This window comes from Oncorhynchus keta, chromosome 19 (genome assembly GCF_023373465.1).
Source record: "Oncorhynchus keta strain PuntledgeMale-10-30-2019 chromosome 19, Oket_V2, whole genome shotgun sequence".
In the NCBI taxonomy this organism is placed as follows: domain Eukaryota; kingdom Metazoa; phylum Chordata; class Actinopteri; order Salmoniformes; family Salmonidae; genus Oncorhynchus; species Oncorhynchus keta.
Window position 1 is genome coordinate 75384559 of NC_068439.1, and position 27950 is coordinate 75412508.

General features: G+C 44.9%; 1 protein-coding gene and 1 long non-coding RNA gene across 5 annotated transcripts; both read right to left on the reverse strand.

Moving 5' to 3' along the window:
- Positions 1 to 262: 262 nt before the first annotated feature.
- Positions 263 to 26571, reverse strand: LOC118398856 (serine/threonine-protein phosphatase 4 regulatory subunit 3). Of its 3 annotated transcripts, none has more exons than XM_035794624.2 (15): positions 25391 to 26571; positions 24766 to 24821; positions 24558 to 24656; positions 23617 to 24237; positions 20355 to 20432; positions 20022 to 20138; positions 19104 to 19220; positions 14152 to 14283; positions 13794 to 13896; positions 13358 to 13516; positions 8553 to 8722; positions 5648 to 5790; positions 4441 to 4655; positions 3942 to 4156; positions 263 to 1525 (listed from the first exon to the last, which is right to left on the reverse strand). In XM_035794624.2, the coding sequence occupies exons 1-15, from the start codon at positions 25530 to 25532 to the stop codon at positions 1406 to 1408; spliced, it is 2487 nt and encodes an 828-aa protein (XP_035650517.1). In that variant the 5' UTR covers positions 25533 to 26571; the 3' UTR covers positions 263 to 1405. The 3 variants fall into 3 exon arrangements, with proteins under 3 accessions (XP_035650517.1, XP_035650516.1, XP_035650515.1); XM_035794623.2 differs by having other exon boundaries at positions 5648 to 5787; positions 25382 to 26571; XM_035794622.2 differs by having other exon boundaries at positions 25382 to 26570.
- LOC127909483 (uncharacterized) lies at positions 12105 to 13129 on the reverse strand. Of its 2 annotated transcripts, none has more exons than XR_008071418.1 (3): positions 13000 to 13129; positions 12725 to 12816; positions 12105 to 12633 (listed from the first exon to the last, which is right to left on the reverse strand). It is a non-coding gene; the product is annotated as an uncharacterized LOC127909483 (long non-coding RNA). The 2 variants fall into 2 exon arrangements; XR_008071417.1 differs by having other exon boundaries at positions 12105 to 12679.
- Positions 26572 to 27950: the final 1379 nt, after the last annotated feature.

Here is a 27950-nt window from a genome sequence, read left to right on the forward strand (position 1 = left end):
ACTTGCCTAGTTAAATAAAGAAATGAAAAATAAAATCCCCTCAAATGTTTGAGGTGTCAGGTGAAAAGCAGTTAGAGAACATTTAAACATGAGCCTGGTCCCAGCTGTTTGCTTTGCCAACTCCTGTGGTCATTGTCAAACCCCTATAGGAGTTGGCAAGACGGCACAAACAGATCTGGGACCAGGCTACAGCAACATAGGAGTGCAGAGATAACACAATTCAGTCTTGCGAGTCGCCATCACAAAAGGTAGTAGGACATCATACAGCAAAGATAATTTTTAATGGTCCCAAATATTTCTGAACAACTAAGTATACACTTATGTAAAAGAAAACAAAAAAGAAGCGAAGATATGACAAAATTGATCACATCTACAATTCCACTCAATCTTTAATCAAGACGGGATTACAAATTCTTTTCCCCAAAAAATCTGCAGTTTCAAAGGGCAAAAAAGGGTCAAACTAGCTCAACCTACTGAGGTCTTTAAAAACCTGTTCAAGTGCGACTGAAAATGTCCTGAACATGTAAAGGCTGGGTTGTTTACAAAAACAGGAGAGGGGGAGAGAGAGAACGAGAGAGAGCGAGAGACAAAAAGAGAGTAAAAAGACAAAATAAGAAACCTCTGTCTTTTTTCGAATCAAGAGGAAGAACTTCCCTCTGAGCGACGACAATGACATCATCAAAACGAAAAACAGACAGCATTTTCGCCGCGCCGGTGTCTGCCGTCTCCCGTCTGGTCCTAGAAACTAACTTCTTTTAAAAAACAACGTAAAAACACGGAGAGAGAAAAGGGGGGAAATGTAGCGGAGGGAGGAGAGACAGAAAAAAAGCAGCTGGGTGAAGGAGTCAGCGTAGGGGGTGAGTGGTGGTTCTGCGTCTGGATTGGCCGGCCCCATTTTGGGGGTCGTTGCGATGTCCTTCCCTGAGTGGGGGGTTGGGGGTGGGGCAGTGGGTCATGGTCTGAGCCAGCAAGCTCTTTGGGGTTTTAGTTTGTATGCGAGTGTGTGTGTGGATAAATGTGTCTATTTTTCCGATATTTTAGCTTTGTTTAATTATTTATCGTCAGTTCGCCCCTTTTATCTGACGGTAATATAGGAGATGGTCATTTCTCCACGCCTTCCTCTCTCGTCCATTCGTTCTCTGCGTTCGCTCCTAGCTCCGCGGCCTCCCGATTGGCACTTGTATATTGGGATTAGTCCGAGGAGACGCGTTTCCATTCATAGTCCGCTCCTCAACATGAGCCCCCGTTAAAAAAACCAAGGGGGTGAAGTCATTCATGGTTTTAACAGTTTTTGTTAGTTTCTGTGCCTATCGTGGGATCGGTGGGAAATAGTCTGGCGCTCGGAGCGAGAGAGAACAACAACATTAACGTTTTTTTTATTTTATTATTATTATTATTATTATTTTTAGGAGCTCAGCTTGGACTTCTTGGACAGGGGAGGAGTCTCCTCTTTACTCTCGCCGCTCACGTCCTCTTCGTCTTCCTCGTCGTCGTCGGGGTAGTCCACCAGCCCCACCAGACCTCCCTGAGAGAGAGAGAAAGCGAGAGTTGGGGGAGAGAGAGAGAAAGCGAGAGTTGGGGGAGAGAGAGAGAAAGCGAGAGTTGGGGGAGAGAGAGAGAAAGCGAGAGTTGGGGGAGAGAGAGAGAAAGCGAGAGTTGGGGGAGAGAGAGAGAAAGCGAGAGTTGGGGAGAGAGAGAGAAAGCGAGAGTTGGGGAGAGAGAGAGAAAGCGAGAGTTGGGGGAGAGAGAGAAAGCGAGAGTTGGGGGAGAGAGAGAGAAAGCGAGAGTTGGGGGAGAGAGAGAGAAAGCGAGAGTTGGGGGAGAGAGAGAAAGCGAGAGTTGGGGGAGAGAGAGAAAAGCGAGAGTTGGGGAGAGAGAGAGAAAGCGAGAGTTGGGGAGAGAGAGAGAAAGCGAGAGTTGGGGGAGAGAGAGAGAAAGCGAGCGGGGGAGGAGAGAGAGAAAGCGAGCGACGGAGAGGAGAAAAGGAGAGAGAGAAAAAAGCGAGCGTTGGAGAGAGAGAGAGCGAGAGAGAGGGGAGAGAGAGAGAAAGCGAGCGGGAGAGAGAGAGAAGCGAGCGACGGAGAGAGAGAAAGCGGCGGCGGAGAGAGAAAGCGAGCGACGGAGAGAGAGAAAGCGAGCGACGGAGAGAGAGAAAGCGAGCGACGGAGAGAGAGAAAGCGAGCGACGGAGAGAGAGAGAAAGCGAGCGACGGAGAGAGAGAAAGCGAGCGACGGAGAGAGAGAGAAAGCGAGCGACGGAGAGAGAGAGAAAGCGAGCGACGGAGAGAGAGAGAAAGCGAGCGACGGAGAGAGAGAGAAAGCGAGCGACGGAGAGAGAGAGAAAGCGAGCGACGGAGAGAGAGAGAAAGCGAGCGACGGAGAGAGAGAGAAAGCGAGCGACGGAGAGAGAGAGAAAGCGAGCGACGGAGAGAGAGAGAAAGCGAGCGACGGAGAGAGAGAGAAAGCGAGCGACGGAGAGAGAGAGAAAGCGGCGGAGGAGAGAGAAAGCGAAAGCGACGGAGAGAGAGAGAAAGCGAGCGAGAGAGAGAAAGAGCGAGCGGAGAGGAGAGAGAGAAAGCGAGCGACGGAGAGAGAGAAAGCGAGCGTTGGAGAGAGAGAGAAAGCGAGCGACGGAGAGAGAGAGAAAGCGAGCGACGGAGAGAGAGAAAGCGAGAGTTGGGGGAGAGAGAGAAAGCGAGCGACGGAGAGAGAGAAAGCGAGCGACGGAGAGAGAGAAAGCGAGAGACGGAGAGAGAGAAAGCGAGCGACGGAGAGAGAGAAAGCGAGCGACGGAGAGAGAGAAAGCGAGCGACGGAGAGAGAGAAAGCGAGAGACGGAGAGAGAGAAAGCGAGAGACGGAGAGAGAGAAAGCGAGAGACGGAGAGAGAGAAAGCGAGAGACGGAGAGAGAGAAAGCGAGAGACGGAGAGAGAGAAAGCGAGAGACGGAGAGAGAGAAAGCGAGAGACGGAGAGAGAGAAAGCGAGAGACGGAGAGAGAGAAAGCGAGAGACGGAGAGAGAGAAAGCGAGAGACGGAGAGGGAGAAAGCGAGAGACGGAGAGAGAGAAAGCGAGAGACGGAGAGAGAGAAAGCGAGAGACGGAGAGAGAGAGAAAGCGAGAGACGGAGAGAGATGGAGAGGGAGAAAGCGAGAGATGGAGAGAGAGAAAGCGAGAGAAGGGGGAGAGATAATTAATCTATTCAGATCTGCTCCTCTGATTTGCAGGAAAACTAAATAACTCCACTAAAGTCTTTACCTACTAACTCTACTCAACACATCTGGACCGCAAGCTACTTTCTTGGGGACCACAGACTGATATCTGATTCCCATCCAGAGGACTTATTCCCTATTGGAACAATTATGTTTATTACCATTGCATATTACAGGCAACATATGTTTGGAGTAACCAATCGACATACTGGACACAACAACTCCAACCACTAACATAGAATGCTGGCAAATATGTTAATGAGCCCCCAACACCACACAAATAATATGTTGTACAATGTGGGCATTACTCAAAATGGCCACCTATAACAGCAGCAAGACTCCGGCATCAGACTGTGCAAAGCTAGCATACACTGCACCAGCTAATTTGGGGTAAATTGACTATTGGTAAAAGTCAGCAGTTGTTGGTAGTGGCTCTGTAAACAAACCCAAAGAGTGGATTGCAGTCTGTCCTTCTCCAGACTGCATTCAAGGTAAGGAAACAAATGTCAATTTTCTATTATGGATAAACTATCCCTGTCTTCTGTAAGACCTAAACTACTAAAACACCCCCCCCCCCAAAAAAAAACAAATCTCCCCATTACTCGACACAGAACGAAGACAACTGACAAACTGGCAGGGTTACCTGGATTGTCCAATAACACCAATGTTTCCTGTTCTTACGGGCCTTAATGAACACAATTCAGGTCCCCGTGGGTTAGGTACTACTACCCACCTTTGTGGTGACTGCTGTCGGGGGCGAGCCCTTGGCCCCTGATCCTGGTGATCCTGGAGAGCCTGGCGAGCCGGGGTGCAACGAGGCGGAGGGAGGCGGGCTGGACAGGCTGGTCTTGGTAGTGGAGCCGGAGAAGGACAGCTTGAAGCTGGGGCTTTGGCGGCCCGACAGACTACTGGACTTGCCCAGAACTTCCTTTTCGTCTGAGTCTTTCACTGTGGGGTAGAGAGACCGAGATAGACAGTTGTAGGAAGTCAGTTTGACCATTTTTAAAGACACAACTTACTTTCTTCTCAGTACGTAGAGTATGTCAGATACTTTCGAATGAATGAGCTGCGCTTACATTTAGTTAACTCACAGTAAGAGAACCAATTGAATAATCCCAAAAGTACAAATTCCAAGCTAATCCACGTGTAACTAAAAAATGTATTTCACATAACTGGCCTGGGTCAAATACATGTTTTGCCAGGAATTCATGCATTCTTTCCCTGCGACTTACGTTTCTTCCTCTCCATGAACTTGCTGATGGGGTCCATGAGGTCTTCGTTCTCGCCGGCGCCGCCACTACTCTTGGTGGTCTTGTTGTCCGAGGGGGGCACCACCGCCTCGCCGTCCTCCAGCTCGTCCTCGTCCGCGTTGAACCACATCTCCTCGTCGTCATCCAACGTCCGCGCGTCCCGGCGGAACCTGTGGTTCCTCAGGATCGACCTCATGCTGTGTGAGGTGAGGTGACCAACGGTTAAACCTGACCATGACTGTAGAGCTTATTTACAGATACATAATGAATAGCAATCAATAAAACAACGGCAGATTCCAAACTGTAAAAATGGTAAAACTATTGGTAAAGTCAATAGCGGTGGGGCATAAATATAGCGGCCCCCCATGCACTTATCACAAATTCCACATTTGTTAAGTTCTCTGTATTGTACAGTGCTCTCCTTTACTCTTTTCTTGTATGGTCATTAGCAAAATATGCATGATCCCAATTTTACATCCAAGATGGCAGCAATTTGGAAAAAATCCATCCCCCTCCCTCCATATTACAGCAGTCTTTATTATCCCAGAGGGGGAAGTCCTTTTGTACCACATAGTAAAAACAATTCACACATGACAAACATACACAAAAACAATATTACCCGTCCAGTTTGGGGTTGTCAATATATTACCTGTCCAGTTTGGGGTTGTCAATATATTACCTGTCCAGTTTGGGGTTGTCAATATATTACCTGTCCAGTTTGGGGTTGTCAATATATTACCTGTCCAGTTTGGGGTTGTCAATATATTACCTGTCCAGTTTGGGGTTGTCAATATATTACCTGTCCAGTTCGGGGTTGTCAATATATTACCTGTCCAGTTCGGGGTTGTCAATATATTACCTGTCCAGTTTGGGGTTGTCAATATATTACCTGTCCAGTTCGGGGTTGTCAATATATTACCTGTCCAGTTCGGGGTTGTCAATATATTACCTGTCCAGTTTGGGGTTGTCAATATATTACCTGTCCAGTTTGGGGTTGTCAATATATTACCTGTCCAGTTTGGGGTTGTCAATATATTACCTGTCCAGTTTGGGGTTGTCAATATATTACCTGTCCAGTTTGGGGTTGTCAATATATTACCTGTCCAGTTTGGGGTTGTCAATATATTACCTGTCCAGTTTGGGGTTGTCAATATATTACCTGTCCAGTTTGGGGTTGTCAATATATTACCTGTCCAGTTTGGGGTTGTCCTGCCTCTCCCTCTGCTGTTCGTAGCGCAGCTTCAGTCCTTTAAAGGTCTGCACATAGTTCACGTCCTCCAGAGCCTTCCAGTAGTTCTCCACTATGTGGGCCGTCAGGGACTTCACATCCTCCTGGGGGGAACGGGAGAGTATAAAGGGAGAAAGAGAGAGAGGGGGGAAGGGAGAGGAGGAAGGGGGAGGCAGGAAGGGATGGGAAGAGGGAGAACGTACCAGTCTTGTTTAATACAATGTCCTGTGTCATGTATATATGCGCACATTAGTACTTGGACTCTAATGAAATTTGTGGATTCGGCTATTTCCAGCAACACCTGTTGCTGACTGGTGTATAAAAATGGAGCACACAGCCATGAAATCTCCATAAACAAACATTGGCAGTAGAATGACCTTACTGACTTTCAACGTGGCGCCGTCATAGGATGCCACCTTTCCAACAACTCACAGTTAATCAAATTTCTGCCCTGCAAGAGCTGTCCCGGTCAACTGTAAGTGCTGTTATTATGAAGTGGAAACGTCTAGGGGCAACATCTGCTCAGCCACGAAGTGGTAGGCCACACAAGCCCACAGAACAGGACCAACGAGTGCTGAACGCGTAGAGCGTAGAAATTGTCTGTCCTCGGTCGTAACATTCACTACCAGTTCCAAACTGCCTCTGGAAGCAGCAACAGCACAAGAACTGTTCGTCTGGAGCTTCATTTAATAGATTTTCTTGGCCGAGCAACCGCACACAAGCCTAAGATCACCAAGTGCAATGCCAAGCATCGGGGCTGGAGTGGTGTACAGCTCAAACAACATCGGGCTATGGAGCAGTGGAAACGCGTCCTCTGGAGTGATGAATCAAGCTTAACCACCTGGCGGTCCGATGGCAAAATCCCACACCATCACACCTCCTCCTCCATGCTTCAGGGTGAGAACTACACATGCGGAGAACACCCGTTCACCTACTCTGCGTCTCACAAGACACGGCAGTTGGAACCAAAAATCTCAAATTTGGACTCATCAGACCAAAAGGACAGATTTTCACTGGTCTAATGTCCATTGCTCGTGTTTCTTGGACAAGCAAGTCTCTTGTTCTTATTGGTGTCCTTTAGTAATGGTTTATTTGCAGCAATCCGACCATGAAGGCCTGATTCATGCAGTCTCCTCTGAACAGTTGATGTTGAAATGTCTCTGTTAGTTGAACTCTGCGTTCATTCAGACTACAATATGGAGTGCAGTTAACTTTAATGAACTTATCCTCTGCAGCAGAGGTAACTCTGGTTCTTCCTGTCCTGTGGCGGTCCTCATGAGAGCCATTTTCATCATAGCGCTTGATGGTTTTTGCGACCACTTGAAGAAACTTTGAAAGTTATTGAAATTTTCCCATTTGACTGACCGTCATGTCTTAAAGTAATGATGGACCGTCATTTCACTTTGCTTATTTGAGCTGTTATTACCATAATATGGACTTGGTCTTTTACCAAATAGGGCTCTTCTGTATACCACCCCTACCTTGTCACAACACAGTGGATTGGCTGAAATGCATTAAGGAAAGAAATTCACAAGGCAGACCTGTTAATTGAAATACATTCCAGGTGACTATCTCATGAAGCTGGTTGAGAGAATGCCAAGTGTGCAAAGCTGTCATCAAGGCAAAGGGTGGCTACTTTGAAGAATCTCAAATATAAACACTTCTTTGGTTAATACATGATTCCATGTGTGTTATTTCATTGTTTTTATGTCTTCACAATTAATCTACAATGTAAATTGTTGAGTAGAAATAAATAAATAAATAAATAAAACCTAGAATGATTAAGTGTGTCCCAACTTCTGACTGGTACTGTATATAGATAACATTTTGTGCACAAATCTGTTTACATCCCTGTTGGTGAGCATTTCTCCTTTGCCAAGATAATCCATCCACCTGACATATTAAGAAGATGATTAAACAGCATTATCATTAAACAGGTGCGCCTTGTGCTGGAGAAAATAAAAGGCCACTAAAATGTGAGGTTGTCACACAACACAATGCCACAGATGTCTCAAGTTTGGATGGAGTGTGCAATTGGCATGCTGACTGCAGGAATGTCCATTTGAGCTGTTGCCAGAGAATTAAATGTTAATTTCTCCATCATAAGCCACCTGACCACGTGTAACCACACCAGCCCAAGACCACACCCGGCTTCTTCACCTGTGGTATCGTCTGAGACCAGCCACCCGGATAGCCGAGGAAACTGGGGGTTTACGCAAATGAATGTTCTTTAGCACAAACTGTAAAACCTCCCTCTGGGAAGCTCATCTACATGCTCGTCATCCTCACCAGGTTCTTGAGTGCCCCACAGTGTCAGTGGGGTTTCAGTTTGGACTGGTATAAATTACAAACAATGAATTGCAATTTTATCGATGGCCATTTGAATGCACAGAGATACCGTGACAAAATCCTGAGGCCCATTGTCGTGTCATTCATCCACCAGCATCTTCTCATGTTTCAGCGTGATATTGCACGGCCCCATGTCGCAAGGATCTGTACACAATTCCTGGAAGCTGAAAATGTCACCCATTCAGCATGTTTGGGATGCTCTGGATCGACGTGTACGACAGAGTGTTCCAGTTCCCGCCAATATCCAGTAACTTCACACAGCCATTGAAGAGGAGTGGGACAACATTCCACAGGCCACAATCAACAGCCTGATAAACTCTATGTGAAGGAGTTGTGTCATGACACAGATACTGACTGGTTTTCTGATCCACACACCTATTTTTCTTTTTTTTTTAAGGTATTTGTGATCAACAGATGCATATCTGTATTCCCAGTCATGTGAAATCCCAAAATAAAGGGCCTAACAATAAAGTTAAATCACAAAAAGAAGAGACATCGTAAGCGGAAAAATACTCACCACGCGGACATACTCAAACATCTCTATGATGGCTGAGTTCATGAGGTTGTAGCGTGCGCCGTTGTTGAGGAAGGCCTTGACCACGGGTTCAAACAGAAAGTTCCTTATGATGTAGCGGTTGTAAAACTCGTCCTTCAGACCAATGATCCGCCGCATGAAGCGCAGCGCGCCTGGAGAGGAGAGAGAGAGAGAGCGAGAGGGTGGTGGAAGAGGAGAGAGAGGGTGGTGGAAGAGGAGAGAGAGGGTGGTGGAAGAGGAGAGAGAGGGTGGTGGAAGAGGAGAGAGAGGGTGGTGGAAGAGGAGAGAGAGGGTGGTGGAAGAGGAGGAGAGAGGGTGGTGGAAGAGGAGGAGAGAGGGTGGTGGAAGAGGAGGAGAGAGGGTGGTGGAGGAAGAGAGAGAGAAAGTGGTGGAAGAGGAGAGAAAAAGTGGTGGAGGAGGAGAGAAAAAGTGGAGGAGGAGAGAAAAAGTGGTGGAGGAAGAGAGAGAGGGTGGTGGAGGAAGAGAGAGAGGGTGGTGGAGGAAGAGGAGAGAGAAAGTGGTGGAGGAAGAGGAGAGAGAAAGTGGTGGAGGAGGAGAGAAAAAGTGGTGGAGGAAGAGAGAGAGGGTGGTGGAGGAAGAGAAAAAGTGGTGGAGGAAGAGAGAGAGGGTGGTGGAGGAAGAGAGAGAGGGTGGTGGAGGAAGAGGAGAGAGAAAGTGGTGGAGGAGGAGAGAAAAAGTGGTGGAGGAAGAGAGAAAAAGTGGTGGAGGAAGAGAGAAAAAGTGGTGGAGGAAGAGAGAAAAAGTGGTGGAGGAAGAGAGAAAAAGTGGTGGAGGAAGAGAGAAAAAGTGGTGGAGGAAGAGAGAAAAAGTGGTGGAGGAAGAGAAAAAAAGTGGTGGAGGAAGAGAGAAAGGGTGGAGAATGAGAGAGAGGGTAGAGGATGAGAGGGAGGATAGAGGATGAGAGGAAGTATCAGCACTGTGTGACAATATAGCATCCATCCCTGTCTGTCCAAAGCAGAGTTAGACCCAGAGACTCCGCACAACACCTGCCACCAAAACCCGCCGTGCTGACAGGCCAAGAGACAAGTCTATCATGTTGACTTTTATGTCAAAGGGAAGGTGACGTCAATTGCACGATGGCCGTTACTAGTATCGCTAGATAGAAACTAGCTAGTGATTTCACATCATCTACAGGGCATTCAGAAAGTATTCAGACCCCTTCCCTTTTTCCACACGTTGTTACATTACAGCCTTATTCTAAAAAGGATTAAATTAAATTGGGAAAACCCACAGTTTCCTCAGCTATCCAGGTGGCTGATCTCAAACGATATCGCAGGTGAAGCCGGAAAATGTATTTAATCCATTTTAGAATACGGCTGTAACGTAAGAAATGTGGAAAAGGGAAAGGGGTCTGAATACTTTCCACATGCACTGTATCACTCAGGGCGAAGGGGTCTGATATAGGCTGAAGCATAGGCTTGGTCCATCTGTATTTAACCCACTGGACAACATCCTGATTCATCTTATTCTTATTCACTCAAAAAAAGGTTGATTATTTTGGTTTCTATTACAAAGTAGGGCTATGTCATTGCAGGTCGTAACCGCATTTGTAAAACGATGCCACTCTAGCAATTGAAGGAGTAGAGAAATAAACGTGGCGGCATTGGAAAACCGGGATCACAACCGGGATCACAACAAAAGCCAAAACGGCTTTCAAAATACATTTGCGAAAACTGCTTTGGAAAGTGTTTTCCTGTGATGCATTAAGATTTGCTGTGCATTGACGTCATGTCAGAATACATGTTTCCCTCCCTGTGACTCTTGCAACTTCAATGGGCCTGGAGGGGAATATTTCTCTGGCACAGATGAGGTAAATAGGTCAACTGTTCTTCTATGGGGCTGTATGATTTAGTTTTAATAACAGCATTATATGGCAGAAATAGTAGCAGTGGACAGTTCCATCCTGAGAGAATGACTTAGCCAGCAGCTACCGTAGGCTACACGCCGCTGCCACAGATGTGCATTACAGACCTGTTAATTCCCTTCCTCTGAACATCGGAGCGTCCGCAAACAATCGTGCATGTCAGTTCAGTGCACGGTGTAAGAGAAAGTCAAATACTTTAGAAATACATTTGGGAATATATTTCTTAGAACAGACATGGGTATGTTTTAGGCCAAACCAGCCCCCCTAATTTCTGAAAGTTTCCAATCGCAATATAAAGTCAAGAGAAGAAAAAGCCTAGGAGGAGAGATATGTAAAATAGAAACGATTTGGTTGACCGTTTTATGTGTGGATTAATTGTCAGAGTAGAGGACCTCGTGCACTTCAGGTAAAATAACAACTCAATGTTTATATCCCAGGACAAATTAGCTAGCAACAGCAAGCTAGCTAAAAATGACAAATTAGCTAGCAAGTGCAAGCTAGCTAGCTAAATTGCCATAAATGTTTAATGCTTATCGACTTGTCCCTAATATAAAATAATTGGTTCAGAGTTTTGATATTTTAACCTGCGCGTCGTGATCTCGTTTGGTGTGGGGGGGACAAAATACATTTATGCATGATGGTGAACGTGCACAGCCAGTATGGGTTCCGTGTCAGGGATGCAAACTGCTGAGGGCCCAAAATGGTGACACCTTTTTTTTATTACACTGAAACATGCAAAGAAAATCCCTGTTAGGGGGAAATGCTGATTTTAGCTAATTAAATAACAAAGAATATGATCTACATGATCAGTCTCTGTGTGTAAAGTAAAAAGTGGTTCATGTGAACCTGACTCACAGCTAAAACATGTAAAGAAAGCAATCTAATGGTATTTGTTACCTAGACTTTACTGTAAGTCTTGAGAACAAAACAATACTCTAATATTGCAGTTAGCCATGAAGGCCTTTACAATAGAATGCTTGTTACCATGACAGCCTTTATAATAGAATGCTTGTTACCATGACAGCATGAATCTAATAGAATGCTTGTTACCATGACAGCCTTCAAAATAGAACACTTATGAACACACACATAAATATTGCACTTGGGGAAAAAACATCTTAAAGTAGAAATAGAATGAAACAAACAGGCAATCTATTGTTGCTCTATTATAGTGGCCACTATAGTAGACATTGATCAAGTGCACAAGGCTGTGTTTAAAAATAACGTTCACCGAGTTTAAAAAATATATAATCCCCCTCATTCACACGTGTTATTGTCAAGTTCAACACAACAAAAGTAATATCTTTGGGCTACACATTGTACACTGTACATTGTACACTTTCTGCCTGTGGACATCTGTTCTACAATGTGCCAGCAAAAGTGAGAAAGAGGGAAGTGTGTGGTGTGTGGTGTTCCTTTCACCTCTATAGTGGCATCCAGTTTAAGCCAGGCCCAGCTCCAGCTACACTTTAACCCTGAATCTACTTGTTTATCAAGCAACACCTCATTTTCACCTAATTCTCCCATTCTGAAAATGAACCACATACTTTAGAGGGAAAACATTTAATTTCAGATAGTAGTTAGTTAGCTAGTGAACATTTCACACAGATTGCCAGGGTCCAGTAAGCACTAACGCGTTATAACTTGAGGAATGGCAAGGAGTTGTATACCAGTAAATACTATAGCGAATTGGTTAGGTTACTAACGTTAGCTGTCTGACTATTAGCAAGCAAATTTTCACAGCATAAGCTCAATTATTTGATCAGATAAGTTGTCTAATGTTGCTCAACATTTCTCTGGATAGCTAACGGAGATCCAGCGAGCAAGATACTTAACAATGCTAACAATACTTGTTCCATCACACTTTCTCCCCTCACCTCAAACTTTCCAAATGCCAGGTGTTTTTTTAGTATACAGTTCATGAAGTCTCCATGGTCAGGCTGCTCACCTAACGTTACCTTCATCACCCCCGTCTCCGTGGTCAGGCTGCTCACCTAACGTTACCTTCATCACCCCCGTCTCAGTGGTCAGGCTGCTCACCTAACGTTACCTTCATCACCCCCGTCTCCGTGGTCAGGCTGCTCACCTAACGTTACCTTCATCACCCCCGTCTCCGTGGTCAGGCTGCTCACCTAACGTTACCTTCATCACCCCCGTCTCCGTGGTCAGGCTGCTCACCTAACGTTACCTTCATCACCCCCGTCTCCGTGGTCAGGCTGCTCACCTAACGTTACCTTCATCACCCCGTCTCCGTGGTCATGCTGCTCACCTAACGTTACCTTCATCACCCCCGTCTCCGTGGTCATGCTGCTCACCTAACGTTACCTTCATCACCCCCGTCTCCGTGGTCAGGCTGCTCACCTAACGTTACCTTCATCACCCCGTCTCAGTGGTCATGCTGCTCACCTAACGTTACCTTCATCACCCCCGTCTCAGTGGTCAGGCTGCTCACCTAACGTTACCTTCATCACCCCCCGTCTCCGTGGTCAGACTGCTCACCTAACGTTACCTTCATCACCCCGTCTCCGTGGTCAGACTGCTCACCTAACGTTACCTTCATCACCCCCGTCTCCGTGGTCAGGCTGCTCACCTAACGTTACCTTCATCACCCCCGTCTCCGTGGTCAGGCTGCATTCTGTTGTTATGTGAACAATTGGCTGAGCCTTGGATACAGACAGTATTGCTCCGAATACGCATCACTAAACCTCTTACAGCCAGGAGTGATCCAAAGCCCCACCCCCTCCCAACCTTTTCTCATCAGATCTACATGAATCGCGTAGGTCCACCTATTTTGGATTCAAAACGGCGAATTTCACCTAAAGGTGACTAGTTTGCATCCCTGAACAGTGAACTTTAACCCCTGACTTTACGATGTATGTGTGTAATATATATATAGACTCACAAAGGGCCAGGAAGGCGTGCTGCGAGGCGGTGAGCACCAGGACACGGCGTAAGACGTCCTTGTTGATGATGTAGTTCTTGATGTGGTAGGTGTGGTGTTCCACGCAGAACGTCAGCAGCTCCAGGATCAGAGCCAGCAGCTGAGACGTCTGGAAGTCATCTGGGGGAGAGAGGTGGCGTTTGGGGGGGTTCATAACTATCATAAAGCACTCACACACATACAGTACAGTGGCTCATATGGTGAGCGTGTGTGTGTAAGATTGGTGGTCATTCACTCACACATACAGTAGCTCATCTCAGGTGAGCGTGCCTGTATGTATAACTTTCAGTGAATGTGTTCTCATGATAATCAGAGAACTCACATTTACAGTGGGCCACGGTCAGGTCAAAAATAATGTCATCTTTGCACACACACGTACAGGGGATTGATGACTCACCTTTGCTGAGTTTGTCATCTGTGGTGTTTGCCAGTAGAGGAGCAGAGAGGATGTGCATGCAGTGCTTGTAGAAGAAGCTTAGGAACTCAGTCTTCTCTGTTTTCTGCAGAAGGACCAGAGAAACTGTGAGTTACAAACACTCCCAAGTAAAAAATAAATAAAAAAAAGCTTCAACAAAACACAGGAGATCTACACCAGGGGTTAGACGAGAGAGGCCTGGTCTCCGGACGAGAGAAGAGAGGTGTGAGAAGGAGCTAGACTTTCGTTGACGATGACAAGCATGTTCCCGGGTGAGGGTTGTTAGCTCAGGGTGAGAGGTGTAAAGAAGGGTGAGAGGTTAAGAAGAAGCTCTACTCACGTTGGCGGTAGCCAGCATGTTCTCAGGGTCCACCAGGGTGCGCAGTAGGCCCATCAGCTGCACGGCGCCACCCAGCTCCGGGTCCGTGTCACAGATCATGTGCTCAATGATCAGGTTGATCAGCAGAATGTCCTGGGAGAGACACGGTGGGAGATACAAGAGAGACTTTAGACAGACACCATTAGCACTGCTCCCCTAGGGACAGATCTGGGATCAGCTTCCCCTCCCCCAAACCTAACATTAAACATTCGTGGGGAGAAATGCAAAACTGACCCAAGATCAGCATCTAGAGGCAATATTACCACGAGCACTCATGCTACCTTTAAAAACACATAGGCGACTCAAAGAACGTCAGACCGGATGACGTGAAAACTTGGACTACCCCATGTTGCTTGGCAGTTTGCCTGGCTGGCTGATTTGAAGAACATGCTAGCTTAGCTACATCCAAAATTCCAAACTGAACAAATATGGCACTTTGAACATCCAAACTTCCTAGCTAAACTGTAGGTGATGTCGCTAAACATATCCTGATAGACATTAAAATGAGCCTAGCTATTGCTTTAGTTAGTCTTCATGACTAGTCATGCAAACAGAAGGCAAAAGGTTCAACATTTTAGGCATCACTGTCTCATTGCAAACAAAATCAGGTTTCGTCCTGGCATGATGAGTCGCCTATGTGAACGCAGCATCATGCACAATGGTGGCGTTCCAGGTCATTTTTATTGCAGTCAAGCTGTGCAGATTACCAAAGGATTCAAGATCACAAAGCCTGGAAAGGTGTGTAACGTCTCAGGAAACTCATTGATGGGACATAAGCCTAGAAATATTCTGAAATGCACAGCATCGCGACAGCAAAAACCTGGAACGTCACCCCTCACAATGTTCCAACCAGTTCAGGGAACAGAACCGAAACCCGGAAAATAATGACATTTTGAGGAACGGAAACAGAACCGAAAGGGATCTCTAGTGTTCCGGAACAGTCAGTTTATTTGGTTGTTTCATATTTGTCCCATTTCGATAGTCCATAACTCTGAGGTTAGCATCTCGGATGTCCTACTAAGGGAATGCAGGGGTGTATTCATTAGACAAATCCCATAGCAAATTCAGTTCTAAATGTTTTGCAACAGACACCGTTTAAACCAAACAGGAAATATTTTTTGCAAAGACAATGAGAGTTTCTATTGCACAAATTCAGATACAGTTAAAGTTGGAAGTTTACACCTCACAGTTAAAGTTGTTTTTGTTACACCTTAGCCACATACATATAAACTCAGTTTCACAATTCCTGACATTTAATCTTAGTACAAATTCCCTGTCTTAGGTCAGTTAGGATCACCACTTTACAATAAGAATGTGACATCTCAGAATAATAGAGAGAATGATTTATTTCAGCTTTTATTTCTTTCATCACATTCCCAGGGGGTCAGAAGTTTACATACACTCAAGTAATACTTGGTAGCATTGCCTAGCCTTCCACAATCTTCCCACAATAAGTTGGATGAATTTTGGCCCAATCCTCCTGACAGAGCTGGTGTAACTGAGTCAGGTTTGTAGGCCTCTTTGCTCACACACGCTTTTTCAGTTCTGCCCACAACTTTTCTATGGGATTGAGGTCAGGGCTTTGTGATGGCCACTCCAATACGTTGACTTTGTTGTCCTTACACCATTTTGCCTCAACTTTGGAAGTATGCTGGGGGTCATTGTCCATTTGGAAGACCCATTTGCGACCAAGCTTTAACTTCCTGACTGTGGTCTTGAGATGTTGCTTCAATATATCCATGTAATTTTCTCCTCATGATGCCATCTATTTTGTGAAGTGCACCAGTCCCTCCTGCAGCAAAGCACCCCCACAACATGATTCTGCCACCCCCGTGCTGCACGGTTGGGATGGTGTTCTTTGGCTTGCAAGCCCCCTTTTTCCCCCCAAACATAACTATGGTCATTATAGCCAAACAGTTCCATTTTTGTTTCATCAGACCAGAGGACATTTCTCCAAAAAGTAAGATCTTTGTCCCCATGTGCAGTTTCAAACCTTAGTCTGGCTTTTTCGTGGCAGTTTTGGAGCAGTGGCTTCCTTGCTGAACGGTTTTCAGGTTATGTTGATATAGGACTCGTTTTACTGTGGATATAGATACTTTTGTACCCTTTCTTCCAGCAATTTCACAAGGTCCTTTGCTGTTGTTCTGGGATTGATTTGCACTTTTCGCACACCAAAGTACGTTCATCTCTAGGAGACAGAACACGTCTCCTTCCTGAGCGGTATGATGGCTGCATGGTCCCATGGTGTTTATACTTGCGTACTATTGTTTGTTCAGATGAAGGTGGTACCTTCAGGCATTTGGAAATTGCTCCCAAAGATGAACAAGACATGTGGAGGTCTATAATTTATTTTCTGAGGTCTTGGATGATTTCTTTTGATTTTCCCATGATGTCAAGCAAAGAGGCACTGAGTTTGAAGGTAGGCCTTGAACTACATCCACAGGTACACCTCCAATTGACTCAAATGATGTCAATTAGCCTATCAGAAGCTTCTAAAGCCATGACAATTTTCTGGAATTTTCCAAGCTGTTTAAAGGCACAGTCAACTTAGTGTTATGTAAACTTCTGACCCACTAGAATTGTGATACAGTGAATTATAAGTGAAATAATCTGTCTGTCAAGAATAGTTGGAAAATTACTTGTGTCATGCACAAAGTCGATGTCCCAACCGACTTGCCAAAACTATAGTTTGTTAATTTTTATTTCACCTTTATTTAACCAGGTAGGCTAGTTGAGAACAAGTTCTCATTTACAACTGCGACCTGGCCAAGATAAAGCAACAAAAAAACAAAAAAGGGTCTCTATACATTGTGTGCAAAAGGCATGAGGAGGTTGGCGAATAATTACAATTTTGCAGATTAACACAGGAGTGATAAAATGATCAGATGGTCATGTGCAGGTAGAGATACTGGTGTGCAAAAGAGCAGAAAAGTAAATAAATAAAAACAGTATGGGGATGAGGTAGGTAAATTGGGTGGGCTATTTACCAATGGACAGCTGCAGCGATCGGTTAGCTGCTCAGATAGCAGATGTTTGAAGTTGGTGAGGGGGATAAAAGTCTCCAACTTCAGCAATTTTTGCAATTCGTTCCAGTCACAGGCAGCAGAGAACTGGAAGGAAAGGCGGCCAAATAAGGTGTTGGCTTTAGGGATGATCAGTGAGATACACCTGCTGGAGCGCGTGCTACGGGTGGGCATTGCCATCGTGACCAGTGAACTGAGATAAGGCGGAGCTTTACCTAGCATGGACTTGTAGATGACCTGGAGCCAGTGGGTCTGGTGACGAATATGTAACGAGGGCCAGCCGACTAGAGCATACAGGTCGCAGTGGTGGGTGGTATAAGGTGCTTTAGTAACAAAACGGATGGCACTGTGATAAACTGCATGCAGTTTGCTGAGTAGAGTATTGGAAGCTATTTTGTAGAAGACATCGCAGAAGTCGAGGATCATTAGGATAGTCAGTTTTAGTAGGGTAAGTTTGGCGGCGTGAGTGAAGGAGGCTTTGTTGCGGAATAGAAAGCAGACTCTAGATTTGATTTTAGATTGGAGATGTTTGATATGAGTCTGTGAAGGAGAGTTTACAGTCTAGCCAGACACCTAGGTACTTATAGATGTCCACATATTCTAGGTCGGAAACCATCCAGGGTGGTGATGCTAGTCGGGCGTGCGGGTGCAGGCAGCGAACGGTTGAAAAGCATGCATTTTGTTTTACTCGCGTTTAAGGGCAGTTGGAGACCACGGAAGGAGTGTTGTATGGCATTGAAGCTCGTTTGGAGGTTAGATAGCAGTGTCCAAGGATGGGCCAGAAGTATACAGAATGGTGTCATCTGCGTAGAGGTGGATCAGGGAATCGCCCGCAGGAAGAGCAACATCACTGATATATACAGAGAAAAGAGTCGGCCCGAGAATTGAACCCTGTGGCACCCCCATAGAGACTGCCAGAGGACCGGACAACAGGCCCTCCGATTTGACACATTGAACGCTGTCTGCAAAGTAGTTGGTGAACCAGGCAGGGCAGTCATTAGAAAAACCGAGGCTACTGAGTCTGCCGATAAGAATATGGTGATTGACAGAGTCGAAAGCCTTGGCCAGGTCGATGAAGACGGCTGCACAGTACTATCTTTTATCGATGGCGGTTATGATATCGTTTAGTACCTTGTGCGTGGCTGAGGTGCACCCGTGACCGGCTTGGAAACCAGATTGCACAGTGAAGAAGGTACGGTGGGATTCGAGACGGTCAGTGATCTGTTTGTTGACTTGGCTTTCGAAGACCTTAGGCAGGGCAGGATGGATATAGGTCTGTAACAGTTTGGGTCCAGGGTGTCTCCCCCTTTGAAGAGGGGGATGACTGCGGCAGCTTTCCGATTCTTGGGGATCTCAGACGATATGAAAGAGAGGTTGAACAGGCTGGTAATAGGGGTTGCGACAATGGCGGCGGATAGTTTCAGAAATTGAGGGTCCAGATTGTCGAGCCCAGCTGACTTCTACGGGTCCAGGTTTTGCAGCTCTTTCAGAACATCTGCTATCTGGATATCGGTAAAGGAGAAGCTGGGGAGGCTTGGGCGAATAGCTGCGGGGGGGTGGAGCTGTTGGCCGAGTTTGGAGTTTCCAGGAGGAAGGCATGGCCAGCCGTTGAAAAATGCTTGTTGAAGTTTTCGATTATCATGGATTTATCGGTGGTGACAGTGTTACCTAGCCTCAGTGCAGTGGACAGCTGAGGTGCTCTTGTTCTCCATGGACTTTACAGTGTTAACAAGAAATGTGTGGAGTGGTTGAAAAAAAGAGTTAATGACCCCAACCTAAGTGTATGAAACCTTCCGACTTCAACTGTAGGTCCCTCCCCGCTTAATTGTGTTTTCTTATGTTTGGTTCATATTAATACACATCCCTGGTATAGGTGAGAGCTGTACTCACGTCGTCGTTCTGCTGGGACTCCTGCATGACAAACTCTCGTACCATAGAGGGGTTGTACTCCACCAGATAGGAGAAGATATCGGTGGCCGCACCACGCACCTGCACATCATCCATCCCCTGATGGCACAAACACACACACACACCACATCAGTCACAGAACACAATGGAATAGAATATTACAGAGTAGAACAGAATAGACTAGAATAACAACATAAGTAGTTAGTGAAGGAAAAAAACATGTGAATTTGTTCGTCATTGTTAAAGGCCGATGGCACCTTAGTACGGCTGGTCAAAAAAGATCAGGCCAATGCTTGAGCGGTATTTGATATAGTTTGCCTGGTCAAATGGAATGCTTCCAAAAGTTATTTTACCCTTACTGACCCTGACGCCCAAGCTTAATTAACTGATTGTTGACTGATTGATTTTATTCCAGTGTCATACACCTATTGGTGGCCAGCTCACATGGGCTTATAAGTAACACTATTGTTTATTTATGTGCACAAAACACAAAACTAAAATTGCATGATCGCTAAATACTGGACAATTTAAACAATCCCCCAATAAATATTGTATTATAAATTGGGCCTCCTGTATTCTACTGATGTTAACATGTTTATTCTGTTCTTCTGAGACATTTACTTTATGTTCCTATTATTATTATTATTTATTATTGTTGTTGCATTGTCCAGAAGGAACCTGCAAGTAAGCATTTCATTGGACGGTGTTTGCCATACATACAACTAATACAACTTTAAAATTACACACAGACCATAATCATGGCAAGACCAGCTGCCAGTATGTCACATTATTACAAACAATACATTTCTCCTTCTCCCCAAGACTATGAAAATAAAATACTCAAACACTTAAGTATTTGTTGTGTATGACCCAGGTGTGGAGTGCTGTGTGGGCTCTCACCAGTACCACCTCTAGTGCAGGGAGAATGCCCATGTTCGACAGCGTCTTGAAGAAGGCTTCTCTGTTTTGAGGTTGTAACGTTTGGGAGAAGGCGCAGAACTCCTTTAGAAAGTTTACCTGTGGAGAAGAGAACTTCATGTTAGCCAATGACTACTATACAATGTGTGAGAAAGGTGGTAATAATTGTCAATTTTGTCCAAATAAACCCTTGTGCTTGATTCACATTATAAGGCCAAGCCAAGCCCTACCGGCCTGGTCATGCGACCTAGTTTTGTAGGGCCCATAGTGGGAGTCCGGCATTAGTTGCGTCTGTGCGGATGTCAGTTGGCGTACCAGTTCGTATCGCTTGTCGTCGTCTGTGGCCTCGTCTGTGAGCTGTGCAAAGAGGTCTGTCAGGAACTTCTCATCGTCCTGACCGTGAAGGAAAGAAAAACAAGAGAACAAAGGTTGAGGAGGACAACGGCATAAAGTTGTACATGGACACAGATCTGTCCGTTCTTGGGTTTGTCTCCCAAATGGCTATGGTTGGAGAGGGGTAAGCTGATCGTAGCGCTGTGCCTATGAAGGCCATTTGTATCTGAAGTCGGCATGGTCAATAGGTCTGCTAATGTTTAGCTGTTCCACCATGCAGTGTTAACCCTGGGGTTGTTTCAATAGGCACGAAACAAGAGAAAAAAAATCCAAAAAGAGGAAGTACTACCGTTCCTTGTCCAATAAGAACACTCATTTTAACTTTTAGTTGAAAAACATTTTAGCTTAACAAACCTGACTCACTGTAAGAGGAAGTTGAAAACCGTTTCCTAGATAAAAGGACCTTTATGAGAAGTCCTCATTAGTGATGGGAGGGGGAAATTATTGTTACATATCAGCATATTTATTTACTTATATTGCCATATATATTTTTTCATTAATCACAATATTCTTTTTGCACTAGTGGGCAGTACCTGTGACAAAACTCTGTTTCCTTCTACAAAACGTTCTCTTTTTAAATAGTGAGCCAACATGTTTTCAGCACTTATTTCCATGACTGATCAAAACCTAGTTTTGGAATGGCTCTCGCTTATCCCACTGCAGCAGACATATAGTGAGCAATATGTTTGGAACATTTAAAATAGCAGAATCGAAATAAGTTTAGAATCGTAACATACTGAACAAAATTATTTAAAAAATGCAACATGCAAATATTTCAACGATTTTTACTGAGTTACAGTTCAATATTAGGAAATCAGTCAATTGAAATAAATTCATTAGACCCTAATGTATGGATTTATCACTGGATATCAATACAGATATGCATCTGTCGGTCACAGAAAACCAGTCAGTATCTGGTGTGACCACCATTTGCCTCAAGCAGTTTGACATCTCCTTTGCATAGAGCTAATCAGGCTGTTGATTGTGGCCTGTGGAATGTTGTCCCACTCCTCTTAAAATGGTGCGGAGTTGCTGGATATTGGCGGGAACTGGAATGCGCTGTCATACACGCCAGTCCTGAACATCCCAAACATGCTCAATGGGTCACATGTACGGTGAGCACGCAGGAAATGGAAGAACTGGGATAATTACAACTTCGAGGAATTTTGTTCAGATCCTGGCGACATGAGGCCGTTCATTATCATGCTGAAACATGAGGTGATGGCAGCTGATGAATAGCACAACAATGGGCCTCAGGATCTTATCACGGTATCTCTGTGCATTCAGATTGCCATCGATAAAATGTATGTGTTTCTTGTCCGTAGCTTATGCCTTCCCACACCATAACCCCACCATGTGGCACTCTGTTCACAACGTTGACATGAGCAAACCACTCGCCCACACGACACCATACACGAGTTCTGCGGTAGTGAGGCCGGTTGGACATACTGCCAAATTCTCTAAAACGATGTTGGAGGTGGCTTATGGTAGAGAAATTAATTCAATTATCTAGCAAAAGATCTGGTGGACATTCCTACAGTCAGCATGCCAATTTCACGCTCCCTCAAAACATCTGTGGCATTGAGTTATGACAAAACTTTAGAGTGGCCTTTTATTTTCCCTAGCACAAGGTGCGCCTGTGTGATGATTATGCTGTTTAATCAGCTTTTGATATACCACACCTGTCAGGCTCACTAGTGTATGGACAATATCTGGGAACTTTTATTTCAACTCATAAAACATGGGTCCAACACTTTACATATTGCATTTATATTTTGTTCAGTATACACATTGTATCCGCACCTAAGCATTTCCTAGTCACAACATTTTACCATAGCTAACAAATTAAGTTTTCTTATTGGACAAGCCCAGCTAGTCCCTCGCTGCTTCAGTCTGCTTTCTTCCCTTTGGTGCCTGATTAACACAGCCCATGTCTGTCCGTTTCCCCCCAAACAGCATAACCTGTTTACAAAACACTCTTCCGTTTCCACGGAGACTAGCGTACACAAACAAGGTGTGGAGTTGACAGTGCAACAACCATAAGGTCACTTGACCATAAAAGCAGCCAATCATTGACCATGGGTACAGCACATACAAGACAAAGTAAAAAGCACAGGCTTTCTTTATAGTGAGAACACACAGCAGTTATTTATACTAGACTTTATCTGGTGCCTCTGTAATGACACAAATGCTGACCATTTATTTTAGTTCCAATGGGTGTGGTTAGGGCCAGGAGAATGAACCTCTGGGCTCTAGGTGTGGTTCATATAGCCTGGGTACCAGTCTCCTTACTAGCTAATCCACTTCCTGTGCTCCATGTCATGTGCCAAAGACACTGGCCTTTCTGCCATCTTCAAATACGAACACTATATCAATAATGAGCTTGAGATCACCATCACAGTTATGGTCCAATCACAACGATTATGCAAATATTGGAACACTATCACTTTCTCTTCACAGAACATGTTGGTATCTGGTTGCTAAGCAACAGTTTGTTTGTCCAGATGAAACCAGTCTGTCAAAAGTTTGTAGCTCACATCTCAAAAGTTTGTAGCTCACAGCTCACATGCATAATGCAATTCAAACCACAAAATGCTTTAAAATACAACAACTGGCCAAGCTAACTGCTAAATGTTTATTTTTGACTTTGTTATAACTCATAATTCTATTTAAGGATCCACATGTCATCATGGAAAATATTCAATGTTATTTCCAACAACCAATGAGCAACTCCACTGTAAATCCAGCACATATTGAATGTTGAGATTGCCGAAAGGCCCGTTTATTTGCCAATGACAAGGAGTGGAACGTTAGCGACTGGTACTCAGACTGGGGTTTGTATGGCTATCATAAGAAAAACAAAACAAAAATAAAACCAAAACACAGAAATCGCTGACATTTCACCATGCTCCCCATGTGTACACCTGCATGTGTGTGTGTAGCACCTTACTCTGGCCTATGTTGTCCTGACTGTGGCCACTTAATTCAAATCAAAATCAAATCTTATTTGTCACATCGTTGGTAAACAACAGGTGCAGACTAACAGTGAAATGCTTACTGACGGAACAACAATGCAGAGATAAAATGCTACTAATTATAGAAAAAAGTAACAAGGAAAAAAATACAAAACATGTTTGTGTTTAGTGTGCATGCTGGTGCCCTCCCCGTGTCCCCACAATCTCACCTGCAGCATGCCCACGATCTCCACCTTGTTGAAGAAGATGAACGAGTGCAGCGTGGAGAGCATGTTCTCCTCGAACACCGACGGCGTGGGCAGCACCATGTCCTGGATGTACTGCACCCGGTACGTCTGGTGGATCTTGGCGCGCAACTCAGGGTCGCCGATGGGGATCACCTCCTTGAAGCGGGCAGTCTTGGTGAGGAAGTCACGGTGGCGCCGCGGCGCAGCCCCCAGCACAGGGTCGTGCTCCAGGCAGCCAATCACGTCCATGATGCACTCCTCTGAGAACATAACCTCGAACAGTGCCGTGCGGTTCAGCAGGAAAATGCCCTTGACGATCTCATAGAGGTGGTGGAGGCCGTCGGCGTTCTCCAGGTCCTCGCACTGGCGAAAGAGCTCCAGGAGCTTGCGGATGTAGCCCTCGTTCTCCACAGCCAGGGCCAGTTTCTCACGGCGTAAGGGCGAGGGGAGAGAGGAGGCCACAAGTTCTGCGAGCTCCTCGAGGCGACCCAGCTCGCAGGGTGGGAGCTCGAGCCCCGGGGAGGACATGTCGTCGAACCGCTCCTCCTCCGACTCATCCACCAGCTCTTGGGTGATGTCCACCGACGGGTCCTTGCCCTGGACCTAGTAGAGACGGAGACACGGGAGTCAAAAATCACACAATCAAACCAATGAGTTATAACACCACAACATTAGGGACAGAACAGAGCGAAACACGAGTCAAAACAACGCATGAAGGCATTTGTTATACATGAACATGCCAGCTCTATCCTTTAAACCATACTTAGAAATGTAGAAAATTACATTATCACATTAAGTGAAAGCTAAACATATAATTATACTTCATTATTAAGGGACTTTTGGATTCTAGCCACAAGACAATAGAGTTGAGTATGTTCCACCTTCATCTTATACTCACACACAGAGAAGAAAAGTGGGATTACCTGACAGATTTTCTCCCAGATCTCATCGCAGCCAGCCTTCTCCTGGAAGCTGAGGGCCAGGTCATAGTTCTCAGCCTCCGACCATACTATCAACGTGTCCTGATGGAAAGAGACAAAACAGCACTATTACTATCATAAATACCCTGTTAGAATAAGACAGGAGACATGACGCTAACATTCAAGTGTCTTCGTCCAGCAAGTGACTGACCTGTTGTTTCTGGTAGGCTGTGTTTGGGTTTATCTTCGACTCCAGCAGCAGGGAACCTGGGGGTGTGAAGAAACACAAAGTGAGTTAGCGATGACACCAAAAACTAACATGCAGCTTTGCGCAAAGATTTCGACAGCTGAAGTGGACGCAGCTCACTGCTGCAAAAGGACGGCGGGGGGCTAAATCGGGAGTTGTGTATCTCGGCCCCTCTTTGGGCGGCTGTGGGGACAGTGTGATTATGTAACTGTAAGGCCATGACATAGTGGTTAGACTGTGCTGCATTTACAACAGGGGCCTGGCTGAGATGGGGCATGATATTCCATGATCACTTCTAGCTATGTATTTGTATATTTTGTACATTTTAGTGCACATAGTATGAGGATTCAGGAGTCAGTGACTTGTGTAGGACTCAAGGGATCAATGAACCAACCACTAATTAGATATCGAGGCTCCTCTTTTGACTGTCTTCATAATAGTACACAAAAACGAGGCTACGTAGTTTGTTTACAGATAGCTAGCTAGGTGTTATCGACAACATCGTGACATTATCAGAACAAAGAGTATAGCAATCAATCAATGGTTGTGAGTATTAGTGAGAGTATAACAATACTTTTACCTGACTCACCATCGCTCTCCGCTCGCACCAGCAGAGACATGCCTTTCAGCCGCTCTACATAGCCCGAGGAGACGTGTCCGGTGCCGCGGTCGTCCCATTGTCTGTCCTCGTTGAGCGTATAAACTTTGACTCGGCGGCGGGTGTCCGTCATCTTGGCAGGTGGTCGTGACCGCTTTCCCCAGCCGACTTCTGTTTACCTTGCTCCGCAACGCGCCAACTCTTCCGACTGCCTAGTGTGGTGGTTGTGAGGATCAACTACCGTACATCCACTTAGTCAGAAGAGTTAAAAAAAACTAGATTTACTAGCTAGTTATCACAGTTCGCTATGTATAGCTTGCTACAGATGCTAGCTGGCAACCACAAAACTTGCCTCGCTCAGACCAAAAAGCCTACGACGCGTCCGTTCACACTGTCTAGCAGATCGGTTAGCTAGTTACCGACAGTCTCCTTCAGAAACTAGCTACACAAACAGTACAACCATAGACCAAATAATACGTATATAAACTAGGTTCGAATGGGAAACATTCCGTGTAATATTACAAATATACTATGTTAGAGGACTTCAGCTATAGTACACTGAGATGATTGCTATATGCTAGCTAGCTAGCTATCTACCGGAGCTAACTAGCTAGCACGTTAGCTAGCTAGTCGGCTAACTGCCTTGCTACATTCAACATCTTATGAAAACAGTACATTATTATACATCGACAAATACCATACACCGGTTACATTATTGCCCGTTTACGAACCACAACCAGTGTCGTTAAATGTAGCCCGACTTTTCCGATCAGCTATACGGCTTTCTATAATACGTTAGCTGCTAGCTAGCTATTTCTTTCCCAAGTGTTCCGCCATGTTCTGGCTCCGGGCCGCGGAGAAATCAGTCTCTCTCCTCACTGGTAGTCCTTGCATTTCAAAATGAGGAAGACCATCAAGCTGTAATCGTATAACTCCCCCCAATGTTATGTTTCACATACTAACATTACTTGTCATTCATTTCCATCATATCGCTTCTCTAGATAATTGTTAACTACAGCCCCTGTGACCATTCAGCCATCTTGGGTCCCTTCAGAAAGTCAGTACGGGGTTTCCAGCACAGCAACAACAGGGCAGCACAATAGTATCCAGCTGCAGCCCCGCAGTAGCCTGTCACTAAAAGCAATACTATCTCCATCTTCAGGCCGTGGTTAATCCCTAGCACATACATGTGAACTTTTTCTTTCCTACTTTCCTAACTTTAAGGAAAGGGAGCTAGAGAAGGAGGGGAGGAAAGGGTGGTAGGGATGGAAAGGAATCTAGGAAAGGAGGTAAGGAAGCTAGGAAAGAGGAAAGGATAGGGAGTTAGAAAATGGAGTGAGGAAAGCTGGAAGGGAATCTAGGAAAGAAAATTAGTAAAGGAAAGGAAGCTAGGAAAATAGCTAGGTAAGGAAAGGAGATAAGGAAATAGCGATAGGGGAATAGCGGAATGAGAAGTAGGGAAGGAAAGGAAGACTTTTTTTCACTATTGCTACTCGCTGTTCATTATCTATGCATACTCGCTTTACCCCTACCTACATGTACATATTGCCTCAATTACCTCAACTAACCTGTACCCCCGCACATTGACTCGGTACCTATATAAGCCTCGTTATTGTTGTTTTATTATGTTACTTTTTTTTACATTAGTTTATTGAGAAAATATTTTATCAACTCTATTTTCTTAAAACTGCATTGTTGGTTAAGATATCTTATGGCTGCAGGGGCAGTATTGAGTAGCTTGGATGAAAGGTGCCCAGAGTAAACAGCCTGCTCCTCAGTCCCAGTTGCTAATATATGCATATTATTAGTAGTATTGGATAGAAAACACTCTGAAGTTTCTAAAACTGTTTGAATGATGTCTGTGAGTATAACAGAACTCATATGTCGGGCAAAAACCTGAGAAGAAATCCAAACAGGAAGTGGGAAATCTGAGGTTGGTGGATTTTCAACCCAGCCCCAATTGAATACACAGTGGGATATTGGTTATGTTGCACTTCCTAAGGCTTCCAGATTTACACCTTTTGTATTCAGCGCATGTGACAAATAAAATTTGATTTGATTTGAAAAAGAAAGGGAGCTAGGAAATGAGGTTGGAAATGGAGTGAGGAAAGGAGAAAAGTAATCTAAGAAAGAAAATGAGGAGTTCACATGTATCTGGTAGGAATGAACCATGTCCAGTAGACAACAATTTCCTGCTATGATGCAATCACATTTAATTGTCTTGTATCTGTAAAAACAGCTGGACATACATTTACATTACATTTAAGTCATTTAGCAGACGCTCTTATCCAGAGCGACTTACATAATGATGTCACACCTAAAAAACATTTTTTAAATACTAAAAACTAGAATGTCAAATAAAAATTAAGTGGTTGAAGTGTTTACATTTAGTCAAATTGCACATGAGTATCTATTTCATTTCTCAGGTAGCATGAAAAAGCCAGTATAGATAGAATGCAAGAATTTACTCATATTTGCCATATTCTAGTAATTCTCATGTGTCAAATTTCTGCCCTGCTAGAGCTACCCCGGTCTGTAAGTGCTGCTGTTG